This window comes from Onychostruthus taczanowskii, unplaced genomic scaffold, assembly GCF_017590055.1.
Source record: "Onychostruthus taczanowskii isolate IOZ18803 unplaced genomic scaffold, ASM1759005v1 scaffold81, whole genome shotgun sequence".
NCBI classification, from domain to species: Eukaryota; Metazoa; Chordata; class Aves; order Passeriformes; family Passeridae; genus Onychostruthus; species Onychostruthus taczanowskii.
Genome location: NW_024506002.1, coordinates 1802066 through 1822423, shown reverse-complemented (window position 1 = coordinate 1822423; position 20358 = coordinate 1802066). Strand labels below are relative to the sequence as shown.

At 48.4% G+C, this 20358-nt stretch overlaps 2 protein-coding genes across 4 annotated transcripts in view; one reads left to right on the top strand and one right to left on the bottom strand.

Moving 5' to 3' along the window:
• LOC121346487 (ubiquitin carboxyl-terminal hydrolase 12-like) overlaps positions 1 to 2434 on the bottom strand; it is a 28991-nt gene extending 26557 nt beyond the window's left edge. For 2 of the 3 annotated variants that reach the window (XM_041424348.1, XM_041424347.1), the window contains exon 1: positions 2323 to 2428. In XM_041424348.1, coding sequence (XP_041280282.1) covers positions 2323 to 2370 — 48 coding nt within the window. In that variant the 5' untranslated portion in view covers positions 2371 to 2428. Of the gene's footprint in view, positions 1 to 2322 lie in introns of all 3 variants that reach the window. The other variant, XM_041424349.1, reaches the window with a different exon arrangement.
• Positions 2435 to 8694: 6260 nt separating this feature from the next.
• Positions 8695 to 19708, top strand: LOC121346493 (ras-like protein family member 11A-like). The gene is made up of 4 exons (XM_041424356.1): positions 8695 to 9203; positions 10576 to 10632; positions 12885 to 12967; positions 17626 to 19708. The coding sequence occupies exons 1-4, from the start codon at positions 9059 to 9061 to the stop codon at positions 18091 to 18093; spliced, it is 753 nt and encodes a 250-aa protein (XP_041280290.1). The 5' UTR covers positions 8695 to 9058; the 3' UTR covers positions 18094 to 19708.
• The last annotated feature ends 650 nt before the right edge of the window (positions 19709 to 20358 follow it).

Below are 20358 nucleotides of genomic sequence, written 5' to 3'. Positions count from 1 at the left end.
TCCCCTGATGTGAACCCAGACCCACACACTAAAGCAGCACAGAGTCTGAAAAATAGAAAAGCTAAAACCTGAGGCAACAAAATCCTGGAAAAGGGATGCTGCTCCCACCAAGGAAATGGCACCACCCTGAGGCCCAGCAGAGCTGATCCACGGGCAAGTGATTTCAGGGAGGGGGAGATGATTCAAGTTCAACCTCATTACTGACTGCTAACGAGCTCAAGCTTGGAGTTTTATTTTTAAAGAGACATTGGAGAGGAATGAAGTGGCTGAGAACAGTCAGGAACAGCAGTACCTGTGATGCTGAAGGGTCTGACAATGTCACAAACCTGGGTTTCACTTTTCCAGCCTGGAGCACAGATGATGACTAGAAATGCTGGTAAAAATTGCATATTTTACTAAAAAAATATGTGAAGTCCTGTACAATCACTACAGTTTAGCATAATCCTGAAGAAAGCAGCTCCCAAAGGGACTTTGTTCATATATTTCAATGTTTTTAAAAAGAAGGCTCAGCTTTTTCATCTACCTTTATGACAAACCAAACAGTATTTTTACTTGCTGGACATGCAAATAAACTGATCCAGTTTTGAAACATGGGACCCAGACCTTCATTTCCTGGGCTAGGTGAAGGAATAAATGTTAATATTGACAGTAAGTTTAGCCAAGCTACACCTGCACCTAAAACACTGATGCTAACAGATCCCACAGCATTTGATTAAACAACTAATTAAGAAATCTGGAAGCCATTTAGTGCTACCAGCACTGCTCTAGAATTTCTGCACAGAACTGAAACAGCAAATTCTCCACCTGAAACACAATGGGGAGAATCTGCCCCCCCAGAGCTGCTGCAGTTCTCGGAAAAGAACACCCCCAGCACCTCAGGAGGGGAACGGGAGGAACCTGCCCAGCTTCCATCCACCATTCCCACCAAAATCCAGGAGCAAAACTGCCAAAACCCCACTGGGATGTGCTGAGGTCTGGCTGCACAGTCCCAGGGAAATGCTCTGCCTTCCCTCTGCCCTCTCAGTCCCAGGCTCAGCCAGCTGCTCTCAGGAATGCACCCAAAATATTCCAGGGACTGAGTCAATCTCTGCCTCTGGGTGCAGAACTCCTCGGCAGATTCCTGACTCACCTCTCATGGCCTTCATCTCACCTGTGTCTGTGATGGCAATTCAAAAATACAAATTATGCAGGAAAAAAACCCCAACTGATGAGATTAGGGAAGGATAAAGTCCTGGGAAGTCTTCTCCCAAAGACTTCCAGGGAGGTCTCCGTGGCCAGGGACTTGAAAAGCAAAGATTAATGTCTCTCGTTAGAGGTGTGAAGCTGCAAATGCCCAGTTTGTACTGGCTCAGTTCAGCTGGGCCTGGACTCACACTGGCAGTCAGCACCTGCATGGAGCAGGAGGAAAGTCCTGTTGCTGTCCCACACAGGTGAAAACAGCCAGTGACCTGGTGTGGAACAGCCCCTGCTGCGCTGCAGAGGGAGATGGAGGAGATGGAAGGCTGAGCAATGAAAAGGTGGGATTGTGAGAGCCAAACTGCTCCACGGGGGCACCCCCAGGCCGCTCCCTGCCGCTCCGGGAGCTGCAGCCCCGGCTCAGGGCACGGAGCTCCCCCCGGAGGTTTCGGAGCGCAGCTCCGGTGTCTCACGGCCGGGCTCAGATATTTCCCTGCTCGGAGCCACTCCGGGCTCTATTTACACGGCAGCGGAACTTCATTAAAAATTCTGCATAATCATGCAATTACCAGCCCGCCCCTCTCCCTGGCGGCAGGACGGTCCCGGTACACGCATGCACGTGGAGCGACTGCAGAGCTCTGACAAACGAGTAGAACGAGCTTTAAAATGAACTCAGTTATCACAACACCCCACTACGACCTGGGCACGAGGCCAATTAATGCTCCATAACTCCTTTTCTCGGCGAAAGGCAGCACCCACCAGCCCGAAAAACATTTCAGGGCACAGGCGGCCGCAGACACACCCACCGGGAGCCGAGTTCGCGTTTCTGCCGAGCCTCCAGCACCTTTCCCAGCGGGATTTCAGCCCGATTATCCCAAACCCCTGCGAGCCCCGGCCAGGCTGCCACCCGCGCTCAGCCCGGCCGCGGCTCCCCGCGCTCCCCTCGCCCTGCCCCGGCACAGGCGCTCCGCCCCGGCCCCTCAGCCCCCGGTGCCGGCGGCGGGGCCTCCCGCAGCGATGGGTCTGGACTGCCCGCACGGCGCCGGGGCGCGGAGGGCGGGCTCTCCCCGCCGCTCAGCGCGGGGCACAAGGCCGGGAGCCCCTGAGGAGCGGCCGTGCGGGCCGTGGGGCCGCGAGGGCTCTCACCATGGTACACACGGCGGCGAGTCTCCGCACCGTCACCAGCGCCTCCATCCGCCCCCGGCCGCCGCCATCTTGGGCCGCGACTGACAGCGCCAGCTGCGCACCCGCTAACCGGCCCGGCCTGTGCGCCGCCGAATCGCGCCGCCGGCGCCGCGCAACCACCGTTCCGAGGCGTTCTCGGTCCGGAGGGAACGGGCTGGGGAACGGGAACGGGAATGGGATTGGGAACGGGATTGGGAACGGGAATGGGAATGGGAATGGGGATTGGGAACAGGATCTGGAATGGGAACGGGAATGGGATTGGGATTGGGAATGGAAATTGGAATGGGACTGGGATTGGGAATGGGGAATGGGATTAGGAATTGGACAGGAATGGGAAAAGGATTGGAACGGGAATGGGAATGGGGAATAGGGATAGGAATGGGAATGGAAATTGGAATGGGATTGGGTTTGGGAATGGGGAATGGGAAGGAGAATAGGATCAGGAATGGGAATGGGAATGGGGAATGGGATTAGGAATGGGAATGGGGAATGGGAGTGGGATTGGGAATGGGAATGGTATGGGGAATGGGAATGAGGAATGGGGATGGGAATGGGATCAGGAGTGGGGAATGGGGAATGGGAATGGAAATGGAAATTGGAATGGGATTGGGAATGGGGAATGGGAATGAGAATGGGAATGGGACAGGGATGGGAAATGGATCAGGATGGGAATGGGTTGGGAATGGGAATGGCATTGGTATGGGATTGGGATCAGTATGGGAATGGGACCGGGAATGGTATGGGAAAAGGATCAGAATGGAATTGGGATCGTTATGGGGAACAGTTTTCCCAGAGAAGCTGTGGCTGTCCCTGGATCCTGGCAGTGCCCAAGGCCAGGCTGGACAGGGCTTGGAGCAGCCTGGGACAGTGGGAGGTGTCCCTGGTGCCAGGGGTGGCACTGGATGGGCTTTAGGGTCCCTCCCCACCCGCAACATTCTGTGGGTCTGTGATTCCATGACCCTTGTGCTCCCCGTCCCTCAGGATATCCCGTGGTTCCCGGGGCTCGGGGAGGAGGCTGGAGGCCCCATGGGATGGGCACTGCGGGGTCTCTGTGACACTGGAGGAAGGCACTGTCCCCACAGGGCTGGGGCTGGGAACTGGGGGGTGTCACAAAACCCCAAGGGACACCATGGCCAGCCCAGAGCACCAGAACTCTCAGAGGTGCCTGTGGAACTCTGTGATTCCCAAGACTCCTTGGGAATCAGAATTTTGGGGCGGGACAGTGGTGCAGCCCAGGGATCCTCTGCTGTTCCACACCACACATCCCACTCCAGCACGGTGACAAAAGGGCTCTTTGAGAGCTCAGCCTGCAATGACAACAGTGCCCATTGTCAATCCACTGTCAATCCTGTGGGAGAAGGAGTGGGAAGCGTTCCTGAGACACCACAAGCTCGTCCTGCATGGCACAGTGACAGCAAACACACCTCAGAAGGAACAGCCTCAGGAAACAGCTAGGAACGGGCAGAAATTTGGGATGGGGCTGATCCTGACCCAGAGCTGTGCCCAGCAGGAGCAGGGAGGTCACTCTGAAACCCGGTGGTTCTGTGAATTCTGTGAATGACAACAGTGCCCATTGTCAATCCTGTGGGAGAAGGAGTGGGAAGCACCCCTGAGACACCACAGAGCCCATCCTGCAGGGCACAGTGACAGCAAACACACCTCAGAAGGAACAGCCCTGGGAAGCAGCGAGGAATGGGCAGAAACTGGGGATGGGCTGATCCTGACCCAGAGCTGTGCCCAGCCTGGAGGCTGCAGCCTCCCCTTGTCCCCCAGAGCTGTGGGAGTGCTGCTGAGGGCACTGGGAGCTCCCTGCTCACAGTCCCCGCTGGGCCAGGGCTGTTTCCACTCTCCAGCCCTGACCTTGTGGGAATATCTGTGGGGAAGGGAGAATGGTTCTGTTTCCAAAGCAGAAACTTTTTTATGAGGCTGAGATGTTTCCATTCTGTTTGAGCTGCTGGCCTGCAGCGATCTGCTCCTGCACATGTTGGGCTTCCCACGTCATCTGCTCCAGCCTCCCCAGGGACACAGCCTCCTCAGGAGCACAAAAACCCCAACCCTTAGCAAATATCCCCAAAGTGAAAAGGTACACGTGCTCCTCACAGCGTTGCCATGAGTGGCAGTGCTTTAAAATTAGAGAGAGGAAATGCAGGAATTATAGAAGCTGTACAGTGTTTGACCAGACTGAAGTGTTTATTTAAATGTTCATCTCTCTTACGTCCCAAAATAGAGTCAAAGATGATTTATCACAGCTGCTGCAGCAGCATCTGAGGACATTTCCTTGCCCTTTGGCCTCAGGATAAGAACAACTTGGTACTGAGTAGAATTATGGGGCTAAAATTGTAGTCTTGCCCAAAATGTATCCAGAGGTCACTGCTGGAGCACAGAGATGCACTTTTAATTCATCTAAACTCAGCAAGGTGGAATTCTGAGCATACAGGCCAAGGCTGGTTCCCTGAGCACACCACACTCATTTTTGATCCTTTCTTATCTCCTCCTCTTTTACCTTTCCCAGTTTGGAGGTATTTAGTTGCTGGGAGCAGAAAGGTGGTTCGAAGACAATTTCTGTTGAGTGCAGTGTCAGAAGTGACCTTTGGGCCCCAAGTTTGCCACAAAGAGGGGCAGAGAGAGCTGCAGGGATCAATTCTTGTTGGTTGGAGTCAATTCAGGAGTGTGTGCACAAGCCGCCAGCCACGAGTTCTGTCTCAGCACCTGCCACAGCCCCTGGCACTTCCCCACAGCCACATTTCCCATTTCTGCTCCAAAACCAGCCCTGTTTCTCCTCCCAAGTCTCCCTAACACCAATATATTCTATGAAAGATGTACCAGAGGCAAATGTAATGGTTACAAATGGACTTCTGGAGGAAAAATCATTTCTGCCAGAGCTAGGCAGAAGGAGAAACATTTTCCCAACATGCTGGGACCTTAGCAAGGTCTCTCTGGCTCTGCTCATCTCTTACTCCTTCTATACAATGCATGAGGAATAATTGCAGCCAGTTTTAAAGCACTCTGACATCCTCCTGTGACGGGCACTGTGGTCATGGCAAATACTTTTATTTTTAGCAAGCTTCGTCTCTGAAAATGTGTAGGAGGGCCAACAACAATATAAATAGAAAATCTTCTAACAAACAGAGCCAAAGGCAACACAGAGCAGTAAATAAATCTGTAAAAAATTCATTGTGGAAATAACAATCTCTGTGCACCATGCAAAGGCACAGACTTTTGCATGAGCAACCCAAGGGGTGGTAAAGTGAAACCTCCAGAACCATCCAAGCGTTTCCAAAGTCGCTCTCAGTTTTGCAAACATTCCCCCTCTAATTTAAGCTATTGTTTTTCCAAGAGAATTAGAATTTAAAACATGGGTTTCTTAGCTAAATATAAGTTCATTGTACACAAACAATGAACATCTCCTTTAAAAACAATTGTTATTCCACATGCCAAGGGTTACACAATCTCAGAGTGTGAATCCTTCTGCGTGGCTTCACTCCATGAAAAGGCAATCTAGAAAATCAGACAAGGACCACACTTGAAAATCTCTGGGTTTGATTCTGTATTTTACTTGAATCCTTTCAGAATTAAAGCCTCCAAGCTGAGAGGAGAGGGGAGCTTGAGAGTAGGCTGAAAACTTTGGGAGAATGCACAGGTTTTTTTATTTGTACTAAAAGCCCTTCTCTCTGCACAGAAATTCCTGCATGTGGTGGAACGAGATCTGGGGAGAAGCACAAGAAGCCAGGGCTGGTGCAGAAGAAATTAATATTGAACCACATCAGCAAAGGAACTCCAACTCCACTGCTCTGCTTCCAACATGCAGCCTGAAACTGCTTTCACATTTGTTTTAAGCAACCAGAAGCCCTCAGAGCTGCCAAAAGCAGCAGTTTGACATTTCCTGCAGCACTGCTGTCTCATTCCTGCCCCCACACATCCCCTCTCCCGTGTCAGCAGCAGATCCAGCCCTGCAAGCACATGGAGCAGCTTCCCTGTCCCTCCTCACACAGCAGCAGCTGCTCCTTGCCCCTTCTTGGGACTCCTGATTTTTTGAGTGCCACATCCCAGCTCAGCATCCTTTGAGCACAGTTTGCATTCTTTGTGTCTGCCTCACATTCATCCAGGCCAAAACTCACCCTCCATGTGCCTCTGACTCCCTTTTGTGTTCCTCAGCACCACATTTGGTTACCCAAAACGATTTTAACTTTTTTTCAATTGAACGTGCCTCCCTCTTGGAGCAAGCCAGCAGAGCTGTTTTCTTCCAGGAATGTCTTTGCTTGTATAGAATATTCTTCATGGTCTTTCTGAACTTATCTGGCTTTTTTTTTCCTGGGCTGGAGCTCTTCTGGCCACCTAGAAGCTGACAGATCTATGACTGTTTGGTTTTGGAGGAGGACTATTGTGATGAATGGTTTTATATTACTCACTAACATATGCTTTTAATAGCAAATGGGAACAAAGGTTCCAGCACTCAGAGAGGCAGACAGTGACTAACTGCTGCTAACTAATCCCAAATTTATCACTGTCCTGCTCAATAACACATTTCAAAGTGCTGCCCTATTAATTGACCACAAGATTTTGAGCTTTTTTCCTATTCCTCCTCTCATTTTGCCTCTTCTTACAAAACTAGTGTGAGATTAAAGCACCCCGGTAAAGAAATTTCCTGGAAAAGATTTCTTTTTTTTTTTTTTCTCAGTGTTTGGGGCTTTGCAAAAATCTGGAAGCAAATTGACACTGGAAGATTTGCAAATCATTCCCACAGGAGCCATGTCCCAAAAGACACAGGATCCAGCCGCTCTCTCCCAGTTCCATGAGCTGCTTCAGTCTCCAAACCTTTCTTCCTCCTCTTCATCAGCTGCCAGGATGGTCAAAGGAACAATGCTGGGAGCTTGCAGAGCATCACTCTACAAATACTGCTGCACAAGGAGCTTTCAGAGGGGAAACAGAACCTTGGGAAAGGGACATGTCCATAAATCTCGGCATTCTTGTGCTGATTTCACTGCACTGCTGAGCCCCAGAGCTGGATTTTCCTCAGGGCAGCTCACGCCCACCTCATCCTGTGAGGTGCTGGTGTGGAAGCTGGGATCTTTGGGAAGGGGCAGTAATTCAGAGCCCTGCCCTGATCCCCCATCCCCTGGGAGCCCAGCCTGCCTCTGGAGCCTGCTGGGGAGGGCTCAGGTGTGTGCTGCGGGTCAGGGCTGAGCCGTGAGAGCAGCTGGGCACAGAGAGGCTTTTGGTGGCTGCAGCCTCTCCAGAGTGAGCCAAGCCCATCTCCTGCCTGCAGAACATCATCTTCCCCAGGTCTCCATGAGCTCGGGGGGCTTATCTTGGTCTCCATTCCCATCCACATCTCCCACACAGCCTGACAGAGTCCATGTCCCAGCCTTGCCTCTGCTCCCCTCTGAGAAGCCTTCCAAAGATGTATGCTCCAACTATATTATTTTTTTAAGTTTAATTTACATCTGTTTCGTATTATTTGCAGTTCTGCTTTATCTGGGTCACTCCCTTTCCAGTGTTCTTCCCTCCCTGCCATCCCAGAGAGCTGAGAGCTGATTGTAGCCAGTGTTCAGTTCCAGGCTGTCATCCCACAGACCCTGCCAGCTGTCTTAAAACCCCACTCAGTTTTCCTAGAGAAGCCATTCTGTCCTCATTCCCTCTGAATGCCACCCAGCCCAAGTCTGTCAGCAGCCCCAAATTCCCTTCCCCACGTTCGGAGAGCCTGCAGTTCCCACCCCAGCGCTGCCCCACGTTCCAGCGGCCCTTTAGGACTCACAAAGCAGCAGATCAAATGTATCCCGGAGCATTCACGGGATGTCAGTTGGGATTTTGGAATATCCCACAGCCTCCCGAAAGCTCTGAGGGGGGGATGGAAGTGTTTATTATCCTGAAGAGCGGGGTCCCATGGGCTGCGGGGCTCTGGAGGGGCAGCACACAATGAATGGAGAGAGAACAACAGAGCGGGGCCGGGGCCATTGAGAGGGCGAAGGAACCGGACAGGCAGAACCGGATTATTCACAGCCGAATTAGAGCAGAGCATGGCCGTGACTGCACCGCGCTCCAAGCGCTCCCGTGCCGGCTGTAAAGTCCCAAAATCCGGATTTTAGCAGCCAGCCAAGGGCAGAGCACGGAGCAGGCCGTGCGGAGGGCTGAGGGGCGAGGAGCGCTGGGTGCCGGCTCTGGGCCGCGGGGAGGGCTGAGGGACGCCGGCTCCGGGCTGCGGGGAGGGCTGAGGGGCGCCCGGCTCTGGACCGCGGGGAGGGCTGAGGGCTGAGGGGCGCCGGCTCCGGGCCGCGGGGAGGGCTGAGGGGTGCCCGGCTCCGGGCCGCGGGGAGGGCTGAGGGGTGCCCGGCTCTGGGCTGCGGGGAGGGCTGAGGGGCGAGGAGCGCTGGGTGCCGGCTCTGGGCCGCGGGGAGGGCTGAGGGGCGCGGGGTGCCGGCTGCAGGAATGTCCCGCTCCCCTCGTGATTGGCTGCGGGCTGCCGGAGTCAGTTTTCACGGGGGCCGATCAAAAAGTTCCCTTCGGCTCTCCGAAGTCGCTGTCTGAGCTGAGGCATCGGCCGGAGGAGGCCGGGCTCTCTCTCGCATTCCTCGGGAGAACGCCTGCGGTGGGATGAGCGCGCTTCTCGCTGCCGGGAAAGCCGGGCGAGGACGGGCGCAGCGGAGCCGCGCTCCCGCTTTTCTCCCGCAGCCCGGGCTGAGCAGCCATCCCTTCTGGCATGCTTCTCATCCCTGAGGACACGATGTCTCAGTACTCCACGAACTTCCTGCTGCTGCCCATCCCGGAGTACCCCGTGCTGGACTGCGCGCCCAACAAGATCATCAAGCTGGTGGTGCTGGGCGGCAGCGGCGTGGGCAAGACAGGTAAGGCACAGGTGTGTGCCCTGCTTTCCTTCCCAGCTCCTTCGCTGCCCCCAAACTGGTGGCATTTACCGCAGCTTAACTATTTCAATTTGCTTTTTTATTATTTTTTTAAAGAAAAAAAAACAGGCGAGTTTGTGAGGCAGATTTGCTGTAGATGCGTGAGGAGCCAACGTGAGCCAGCAGTGAGTTTTGTACTCACAAATGCTTCTAGATGCTCTTGTGCAAATTATTTAACTGTAGCTAAATTTCCACACCCCACAAGGTGGCTTTTATCCTCCTGCTGTAAGTGTTTTATGCGCTGCAGACAAATCACAGCCTACAAAGATGTGCCTTTATTATTCTCCAAAGGAGAGGGGAAGAAAAGAGGGTAGAGAGAGCATTGTTGCATTTGAATATCTGGTCCATGATTTCAGGAATTATTAAAAGCAGATTGATTTATTACATCTGTGGTTCCATGGGATTCAGCAAAATGTTTGTTTTGGCTTTGAAGCAGCCACATCTTCATATTATTTTTTTAAAATAGTTTCTTGAAGACAGCTGCACAGGCAATTTCATTTAAGGGTGCTAAAGGATGACCCAGTATCACTGTGAGAAAAATTATTGCTTGAAATGAAATCTATTATAAAATAATGTTGCTTGCAGAATAAGACATTTCATTTAATTCTTAATTAAGTGGTGTTGCAAGTTACTAGGAATCTACTGAGATCAAAGCACCACAGGAATATAAGTTACTGTTGCCATGATGGGATTGAAATGTTTTATGCAGAAAAGGAAAATGTTCTTATCAATGAGTTTAAGAAAGAAGTTCAGGTTATGGTGAATAAGAAGGCCCAGGGTACTCCAGCGTGACCCAAGGGTGCAGAGCACATGGAGTTTGTTTGCTGGGTGTGATTAGATATCCCTAATGGGTTTTGTGAGAGGTCTTAAGGCTGGAAAGAACCATTCCATCCATCAGCCTCACTTCTTTCATGACAGAGAATGCTTAAATTTGGATTAGCTGCAGTCTACTGGCTTGTTACTCTTCTTCTAAATTATTTCAAAGCAAAGGACAGATTGTTTTACCTGCAGGTAAACACAGGGAAACAACCTCCCTATCCCACGCTGAGCTGCCACCCTGAATCTCAGGGCTTATTTCCAACACAAGCTGTGAAAAACTCTGTGTTGGGTATCCCAGGCTGGCCCCAGATCTTTGTCTGAGAGTGCTGAGAGCAGCACTTGCAGAAGAAGTGAGCAATCCAGAGATTAACCTGGTTTCATGGGAGACTCCTTCCTGCAGGAATATGCCCCAGGAGCTTGCAGAATAAGACATTTCATTTGCCAGGAGGGATCAGGGCTCTCACTAAGGACCCACCTTTCTGTCATTGTTTTGCAGCCCTGGTGGTGCGCTTCCTCACCAAGAGATTCATTGGGGACTACGAGGCCAACACTGGTGAGTTCTGCTCTCCCCAGCAGCACTGCAGGGAGCTGGAAAAGAAATCCTCTCTGTTTTGTGACTGGTGCACGTTGCAGGGAAGCCAAGTGGTGTTAGATGTCCATAAGGTGCATATTTTCAGTTAATAGCCTCGAGCTATGAAAGCAATAAATCAAAGGCTCATTATTTATGATCCTTTCAGCTGTTTTTCCCCAAGTTGATGGAAAAGGATCAGAGTAAAAGGTTTGCTTGGGGACATGCCTATAGTGAAACACAGGCTTTAGGAACAGCCTACACACCAACTAAACCACGGAAACCCAGTGCTGCCCCCCCTGCAACCCCAGGGAAGGCAGAGGAATTCTGAGGAGTGTGAATGCAGTTCAGAACCTTTTCTGTGCATTCCCTTTATTTAAGGGGCTCTTATAACCAGGAAAACCTTGAAACTGAAACCTCTCCATAAGACAAGCAAAGCAACCATTAATTCTTTGTTTAATCCAGAGGGTGTGTTCATGTGAACTGTTCCAGGAAAACACTGACTGATTTGGCCAGTGTTGTAGGATGGATCCATGTATCCCCCATGCTCACCCCTACTGCACACCCCATGCATTGGCCACCTCACATTTTGGGGGTGAAAGTGGGCAGAATTCAGAAAATGCTTCATTTTGGAGACTTTTGAGATGCTTGCTGAGCTCAGGATGAGGAGGGAGCAGCACAAGACACCTTTGATCTGAGGAAATGCACTCTGGAAGCTCCTCCTTCCAGCTCCCCCTCCCTGACCCCGAGTAACCCCGATGGTTGGCTGCACTTTTGCTCCTTTTCTTCTGTCACCTCTTCTCTGGGAGGTTGTACATCAAGTGAGAGCTGGGAGCTGTGCAGTGATTGCTGCCAGAGCAGTGCTGGGAGCCACATGGTTTTCCCATTAAGCTCCCAGGCCCGTGGCCATGCTGCAGGAGAGGTGAATATTCCAGCAATAAGGAACAGGTGGCAGTGATTGCCCTTGGGATCACCCAGCCCTGCTTATCCTTGTGCCAGGCATGGCTGGGCAGAGCAGGGCCAGTACCTGATCTTTGTTCTGCAGAGCATCATGGAATGGGGACATGGGGCTCTCTGGTTCAGGGGTGCAGTGTCTTCTCATAAAACCACCTTTACAGCTTTAAATCAGGGCTGGTTTTAAATACAAACTAAGTCCTGCCAGGGCTGGATCCCCTCACAGTATTAAACCACAATATCATAATGTGGGATTCAGTGCTGAATTTCCTTGTGTTCAAAATGCTCTGTGAGCTCAGGCTCTTTTCCACTGGAATAAAATCACTTGTTTCCTTGAAACAAAGCTGATTTTCAGAAGTGAGTGCATTACTGTCACTAGCTGGGCTCCCTGTTAATGTGCATTCCTTGCTCTCCAGTGGGTGGATTTCTCCACATCTGACATTGTTCTGGAGGCAGCAGTGACAATTGTACTGGGGCAGGACAGAAGGGCTGTACACAACAGCTGTGGATTAGCATTTCCTCACAGCCCCACATGACTTGTGTTAAGTTCTAAAGAAAAATGATGATGACATTAGCCACTGAAGCTGTCCTTCTCACAACCACGGAGAGTTCACAAGATCAAGACTTAAATTTTCATTGTCATTTAACTCAGCTGCAGTAACAAAATAAAATTCAAGCCCAGGTTAGGTCAGGCCTAGGTGGGTAGAACTGGCACTTGCCTGTCAATGTGTCCTCCAGATTAACCAAAGACAGGTTTAAGTGTCCAGCCTTTGGGGACTTCCAAACTCTAAATCAACAAACCCCAAAGAGCACCTGGGGGGTTTGTATACAGTCATTCACTCTGTGTCCAAAACTGGAGCACCTTCCTTTTTTAAAGGCTTTCAGAAAAAAGCAGCAGGAAATACTCACTCCTTTCACCAGCCACACCTGGATGTCTTCGTTTGTGATCATTAAAAGTGAACTGCACCTCTATTTAAAGTTGACAATATGGACTGGAAACCTGAGTGGGATTTATGTGTCCACTTTGAGCATGTGACTCTATCCTGATGGCCCCTTCCCAGCCCCAGGCTGGCTGTGCATTCAGAACGTGTCCCCACACAGCAACCACAGCCCCACTCTGCTGAGCAAACAGCCACACAAACACTCCAGGCCAGTCACTTTCCTACAGGCACCTTCACATCCTAAACCCCAAAGCTCTGGATTTCAACAGTCCCATTTTACCTTTCCTTTGTCATTTTGGTTCCCTGGTATAGTCCCTGACTGACATCTTCCTTCTCCCCCAGGTGCTTTGTATTCCAGGAAGTTCACCATAGATGGGGAGCAGATCTCTCTGCAGGTGCAGGACACTCCCTTTGTCTCATTGGAGGTAAAACAACTGCTCTGTGCTTTTCCACACACTTCTGTCTTATGTTTATTGCCAGCACTTCCATCTGTAATTAACTCTGCTTAGCAGCAGGAAAATACCTGGGCTCAAACCCAAGACTAATCAAGGTACATTAAACTCCACCTAAATGAGCTCTTGAAGGTGTTAAATCAGGCTCCTTCAGGAGTAAGCCAAAAGTAAAACAATTTTATTTCCAACACATTACTAAACAGCACTAAAATCACAATCTGGTTCCCTCCTGCCAACAGTTTGATTGCTTTATTTTCTGTCAAGTGGTTTCTGTCCCTGCATGGCAGAAAACTCACCTGCCCAGAGGCCCAGCTGGCTCAGCTTGGACTTCCCTCCACACCCAAAGTCTCTCAGATTTAGAGAAGTGTTTCTTTCCAGGGGGCCATGCTTCACAGCAGCTGTCATTTCCAGCTATGGTGCTTTGCCCTGCTTTCCTTACTCTGGTTTTAAATATAATTAATTCCTTTTTTTTAAGTTGTTAGCATTTATCACACTCCTTTTTCTATCAGTGTTCTAGACAGTTGGACTCGATGATATTAAAGACCTTTTCCAATCTTAATGATTTGATGATTCTTTTATAGTCTAGATTTAATATTCTACCAGGAACCTCTTTCTAGAAATATTTTTCCAAGCAGGCTTTACATTGTCTCTCCTTGAAAATCTGCTTCACATGCAGAACAAGAGGATGAAAATAGTGTCAAAGCAACAGGAAATGTAGTGAAATTTGGGGTTACATGAATAGTGGAAATCTCATGAATAATAATTCCTAAAGAACAGCAGAGATTTCATGATAAAATCAAGTACTGTCATTGCACCACCAAGCTTAAACTTCTAGGTGTGGCCTTCATCTCAGACTAGACTTAGCTTTGGCCAGTATAGGTTGGGATGGGAACACCACCTCTCTCCTTGTGTGTCAGGCTGCTCTGGACAGCTCTGCACCCTTGCTTCACCTGCACAGAGCCACCTGTGCATCTCTGTGCCACGGGACTCTTCCACCCTGAGTTCCCAGAAGGGAATAAGCAAAGCTCCCACAGCTCCCAGCTTCTCTGACTGGGAGTGGGTCCGAGGGGAAAGCTTTGATGCAATCCCACTCTGCTGTGCTGGGTGCACAGAGCAGAGTGCAGGAGCCCTCATTGCTCTGGACACTCAGGAGCAAACAAAAGCTGCAGTGGAAGCTCTCCAAATATTCAAGTGGGATTTACCAGCACAAAGGCCTTTGCCATCTTGCTCTGCAGAGAGGAGCTGGGGGGGATTGGGCACCACTGGGACTGCCTGATAAACACTGAACAAAGGGAATCCCCTCTCTCTTCTGTCCCATGGAGAAAGGAGGGATTGGAATAATTTAACTCTTGTTTTCAGACCACATAGGTGCTATCTTACTATTTAAAGCTGAGAACTACAGTCCAGTGACTCCGGAGCTGCACAAAATTTAGTCAAGCCTACAGCTGAGGTTGCTTAGTCAGAAATTATTTTAAATTAGTTAGGAAGGAGTTCCATTTTCTTTGTCCCAGTCCAAGGTCTGTGCTGTTCCAAGATCTCCCACAGACACCCTCCCACCTCTCACCCTGTGTCTGTTTGCTTCAAATTATAAATCTGCAATAATTGAAGGGACTGTGCCAGAACAGGTTAAGACTGAGAAAATGCTGTAATTTTTACTAAAATCCTTAAGGAAGAGAGTTTCCTGCATTCTGCTGGCTGAGTACAGGAAACTGTCAGGAGGAAATCATATTGAAGGGACTGTGCCAGAACAGGTTAGGACTGAGAAAATGCTGTAATTTTTACTAAAATCCTTAAGGAAGAGAGTTTCCTGCACTCTGCAGGCTGAGTACAGGAAACTCTCAGGAGGAAATCAGTGGAAACAGTGTTTCAGGAGGAAATCATGTGGAAACCCTCAGGGTTCAAGCCCCCAGAACTGTGAAATTGTAAGACAGAAACAGAAGCAGATGAATGGTTTTGTTGGGTGATTCATTGCTGCTTGGCCTATACACTGCAAAAGCCTGTGTGTTTCAAAATTCATTCTGGAGCAGAGATTTCCATTTAAAAAGTAGCCCATTAACCTTTGATTTCCTGAATAAAGCATTCCACTTGGGATTATCCATCCATCCATCTCACTACTGGGTGGGCCTAGCTGGAGTGAGGGAGAATTTCTGCTCCTAGGGCACTCTGAATGTGCACCTTCTTCAAACCCATTTTCAAAGCTTGCCATTGCAATTAGTTCTTCTTCTTTTTTTTTTTTTTTTTTTTTTTTTTTTTGCCATGAAAGGCTTTTGCTGATGAAAAGAGACTTCCAGGACATGGAGAGTGGCTAATTATCCCCAGACTGGCTACAGCCCAGACCCCAACAGTGCAAATTGCCCTACTTCCCACAGCCTGCCCCGGCCTGGCTGGAGTTCACTCTCATTAACCTTTCCAACAAGGCTGCTGAGGAGGATCCCTTTGCATCTTTCTGTTTTGGGCTTTGAGGTGATTGGGGAGGAGTGATAAGAGCAGCTGATAACCAATGTCACAGCTCACAGGATTTAGCTGTGAGCTGGCAAGGGCAAAGAACCTCAAGGTGTGATGAGCCAGTGTCTCTGTGGGCAATAATGAAATATTTACAAAGGGCACTTGGCTGGTAGAACTCCTGGGGAAAGCTTTAAGCCTAAATCACACTCTGACCCTTCAGAAATTCTGCTTCCTCCTCCTCACAGCTTATCAGTAGCTCTCTTACTGTCTGATCGACCAGAATAAAACTGATCAGTTTTACTCATTCTTTTCTATCTCTGCTCTCTGAAGTTAGGCTTTAGCGTTCATATTTAGGTCTAAATAAAAGTGATCTGTTTGGGGAGAGTGCTGAGCACTAAATTCTGTTAGAATTAATGTGAATGGCAGATATGTATTCCATAGATTAATAGATAATGGAATGTTTTCTATTAGTCTTACTGAAGATGATGAAAGTTTCTTGGGTAGAATTTAGCAACAATAATAAAAAATTGAACACTCTATTTATGATGTTGAACTCCCCTTAAGATACACAATTTCTATCAGCTTCATGAAGAACTGTACAAAGAATATGCTTGTTATATAAAATATAAATAAAGGATACTTTAAAAGGTGAGGATAAAGGATATTTAAACAAATTACAACATTGCAGAAATGTAATATTGACAGGAGAGTCAGTTCTTGCAAAGCAAGCAGGCTGCAGCAGGGATCTCCCTCTCTGGCTGGGTGATCCTACCCCAGCAAGGATAACAAAGAGGAGAGGATTAGCTGGAAATATCATGAAATATCATGAAATATCATGACTTCATCCTGACAAGTGAGCTGATCTCTTTTCAAGCCCACAGTGCTGCATTCAGCTTTGTATTCCCAGAGCTGGTGGTTGTTGGGGCTCTAAATAGGAGTGGTGATGGACTCAAGAAATGTGTGACAGAAAAAAATTATATAAACCCATCACTGCTCCACAAATTATCAATGAGATTTCAGCTGATTTTCAGTTCCAGTCATTGGTTCTTGGTAACCAATTGCTTTTGTTCAAAAGAACTTTACCTCTGACTATCTGGAGACTTGCAAAGCAGGAAAACCTGGCAGCCTTCACCAAACAGAGTTAGTGAGAGCCTCTGTCCATGGAGACATTGAAAAAAGAATTGGAAAAAGCCCTAAAAGTCACCTGGGGAGATAACTGTTCATTTGTCATGCTGTGACAAACCTGATGGATTTTTAGTGCTCTTACTGTGCCTGTCACAGTTTTATCCACAATAAGAGAGTGAGTTTCTGACTGGTTGGGTACAAGAGAATTCAGAACCAACTTTCCAAAGCAGTATTTTGGCTTTTCTCTTCAACCAATTTGCTCTGACCCCTCTCCACTCCACAGTACTGCTTTCTTGCAGTATGGGATGAGAGAATCATGGAATCAGTGAGGTTGGAATAGGAATGAGTCCAAGCCATGATTGATCCCCACCATGCACTGAGTGCCACATCCAGTCATTCCTTGGACACCTCCAGGGATGGGGACCCCAAACCTCCCTGACCTGCCAATGCCTGACCACCCTTTCTATGGAAAAACTCCTCCTGACATCCAACCTAAACCTCCCCTGGTGCAGCCTGAGGCTGTTTCCTCTTGTCCTGTCCCTGGGAGCAGAGCCTGGCCCACACTTGGCTCCAATGACCAGGTGTGGATGCAACAGCCTGGTCAGAGAGTGAGGAAACAGGTTTCATTTTCTCACAGTGGACTTGTGAGACTTTTTAGGGAGTCATAGAAATCATGATAACTTGTTAGCATAAACAACCTGAAGGTTGTGTTTTTCTACCCTGTTTTTCTGTTCTTCTCAAGGACTGTTTGTGAGAAAGATGTTTTTGTTAGCCAATCGAGTAGAATGTGTCGAATCTGTCCATAAAAGAGAGCATTTTTCATATTAAACGCTCTTCTCCTGCAAACCAGCCTTCGAGTGAATTTGTGTCATTTCTGGCTCAACGGCGACAACCAGGTCCCCCCAGGATCTCCTTTTCTCCAGGCTGGAGAAGCCGGCACAGTGGGAGTTTCCCTGGTACCTCCAGAGAGGTTTCTGGGAGTCCGTTAGCAAACAGGCCTGTGTTCAAATGCAGCTCTGTCTGGGGCTGGTTCCTGATGTGCCAATGCCGCTGTTTTGCAGGATGACACGGACAGCATCTGCTGCCAGGAGCAGATAAACCGCTCGATCTACTGGGCCGACGGCTTCGTGTTCGTGTACTCCATCACGGACTACGAGAGCTTCCGCACGCTGCGGCCGCTGCACCAGCACATCCGCAGGATCCACCCCAACGCCAACATCCCCCTGCTGCTCATGGCCAACAAGGGCGACCTGCTGCGGGCCAGGCAGGTGTCCTCCAAGGAGGGGCTGCAGCTGGCCTCCGAGCTGGGCGGCACCTACTGCGAGGTGTCGGCGCGGGAGAACTGCGAGGGCGTGCGCGAGGCCTTCCAGCAGCTGTGCCAGGAGCTCAGCAGGAGCAGCGGCAGCTGCAACGGCGAGAAGAGGAGAGGTCTGCACCTGGTGCGGCCCAAGTCGCCCAACATGCAGGACTTGAAGAGGCGCTTGAAGCAGGCCCTGACTTCCAAAGGCAAATCTGCCACCACGCTTTGATGCGGCCGCCCGGGAATTGTGTTCTGGAGCCTTGGATAAAAAGGCAACAAGCCGGGAAAAAGGGGCAGCAGTTCAGCCATCGGGTTGTGTGGGGACTCTCAGGTCCTGTGAGAGACTCTTTTGTTGGGTCTTCACATCTTCCTCAAAAAGCCCCTGCTCGTTCAGCAAAGGAACTCACAGAATTTGCTCTCTGGGGCAGGGATTTCGAAACTCTGGTTTAAAAAAGAGATCATCCCAAGTTATTTCTTTTTTTTTTTTAATTTGGAAAGGAGTGCAGTCAAATATCTTGGTGTTAAAAAGTGGGTTTTGTTAATGAGAATAATGAAATCATATTTTTAAGAGATGTGACTTCCCCTGGGGATGGTTGTGTTCCCAAACACAGGCAGTGAACTACAGCAGAACATGAGGGGCATGATGGGAGCTGTACTGAGCAAGAAAAATGGACCAGATCTCCTTCAGTGCAAGACTGGAAAATAAATGAATTGATTCATTTAAATGAAGAGCATAAATAATGAAAAGTATTAATTGAAAGAAAGAGTTCTGAGCAATGGGGACAGATTTGTTCATATGCAAATTTAAGCCTTATGGTGTCTCCTTAAAGGGAGGTTTTTTTAAAAAATCACTATTTTTTTCAGATTATTTTTGTTTAAAAGCACAGTGACTGCTTCTGAAAGTGATTATTTGGGCTAAATACAAACTTGTGGCAGCGTTCTGTTGTCAGTTCCTCCATGGCACTTCTCACTTTTCTGAAGGTTTCTTGCATGGCAAAAGGGAAAAATAGATCAGAGTGGTATAAAACCTGCCAAAAAATGGATTGCACTGATCAAGAGCAATGAGGTCACCTAAAACTCTTAATTTTTTTTTCCCCCAAACTAGTTAGACTTCAAGTTCAAAATGCTTTTAGAGAAACAAAGCCTTCACACAAAACATATTTACATCATTAGGTTGTCCGGGATTTTTTAAGAAGAAAAGGTTTTACGACACCTGAAATTTTTGGCTTTGGGAATTCATTATTTTGTTGAGTGTTTGTTGCTAAACCCAGGCTTCCCTGAACAGCTCCCAGAGCATCCCAGCCAGTCAGGACACATCCCAGTGGCAGCGTCTGGTTGTGCCTCAGCACGTCCGAGGATTTGGGGCTGCATCCCATGAACTGATTTATGGAACCAATAACAAGAGCAGGGAGCTCCCAGCACCCCGTGCTCAGAGTGGGGAGGAACGGGCTTGGACCATGTGAAATTCATCATGCACCAACTCTTCTTCAAACAGAGCAGATGAGCAACTCAAGGACCATGAAATGAAGTCAAGCTCAGTGATTTACACTCAGGGACACTGGAGGGAAACCCGAGTTTGATGGATATGGAAAAACACTCCCAGCTGCAGTTTCATCTGCAAGACTGAGCTAAATCAACCTTTTCCTCATTAGGAGCAGCAAAAATGGAAATGGAGTCTGATGAGTATTTGTATAGCTCAGGGCTTTAAAATGTACTTTGTATTTTTCATTTCCCTATATTAGACAGCTCTTGCCATGATTTTATCACCTGGATTTGCCTTATCTCCAGCTCACTTTCTGTTTTATTTATTGTTTTCCACAGCTGCTCATCTGAGAATGTCTTGTGTTCTGATTCATTTAAGAGTCTTTCGTTCCCACAAATGCTCTGCACCTGGTTTTAAATTCAGTTTCAAGTGGTATTAGGAGGGGAAAAGTTGGATCATCCAAAAAGGGACTCAAATTATATCAGGGAATTTTTACTTTGGCTTGTGCTTAATTAACAATTTGATGTTTGAGCAGTGTCATTAATCATCCCAGGCACTTTGGTATTTATGGCTTGGAATTTCAACATTTTAAATTAATAATAGCACAGCTCAAATATTGAATGTGAAATTCAATAAATCAAATATTGAATCTAGAGATTCAATGGCTCAAATATTGAGTCTAAAGATTCAATAACAAGAAATAGAGCAGTTTGCAAGACACACAGAAGCTGAAGTATTTTTGTGTTGAAAAAATGATCACCAATTTTGAGTAGCAATTAACAATTTTGCCACTCCAGTACTGCATAACAAGGGCTAAATTTGCTGAAGACATTTTGCTGACATTGATTTGTTTGCAACTTCCTTCAGCTCAAATCCTTTCTAATTTGGGAAGAAATGTCACCAAAATTCAAACCTGTCAATGTTTTAGTTTCATTAGTGATTAATAAAAACATGCCAGGTCTTCCCTGAGTAGTGAATAAAATGGCTTCTTTATGTGTCACATATTTAAAT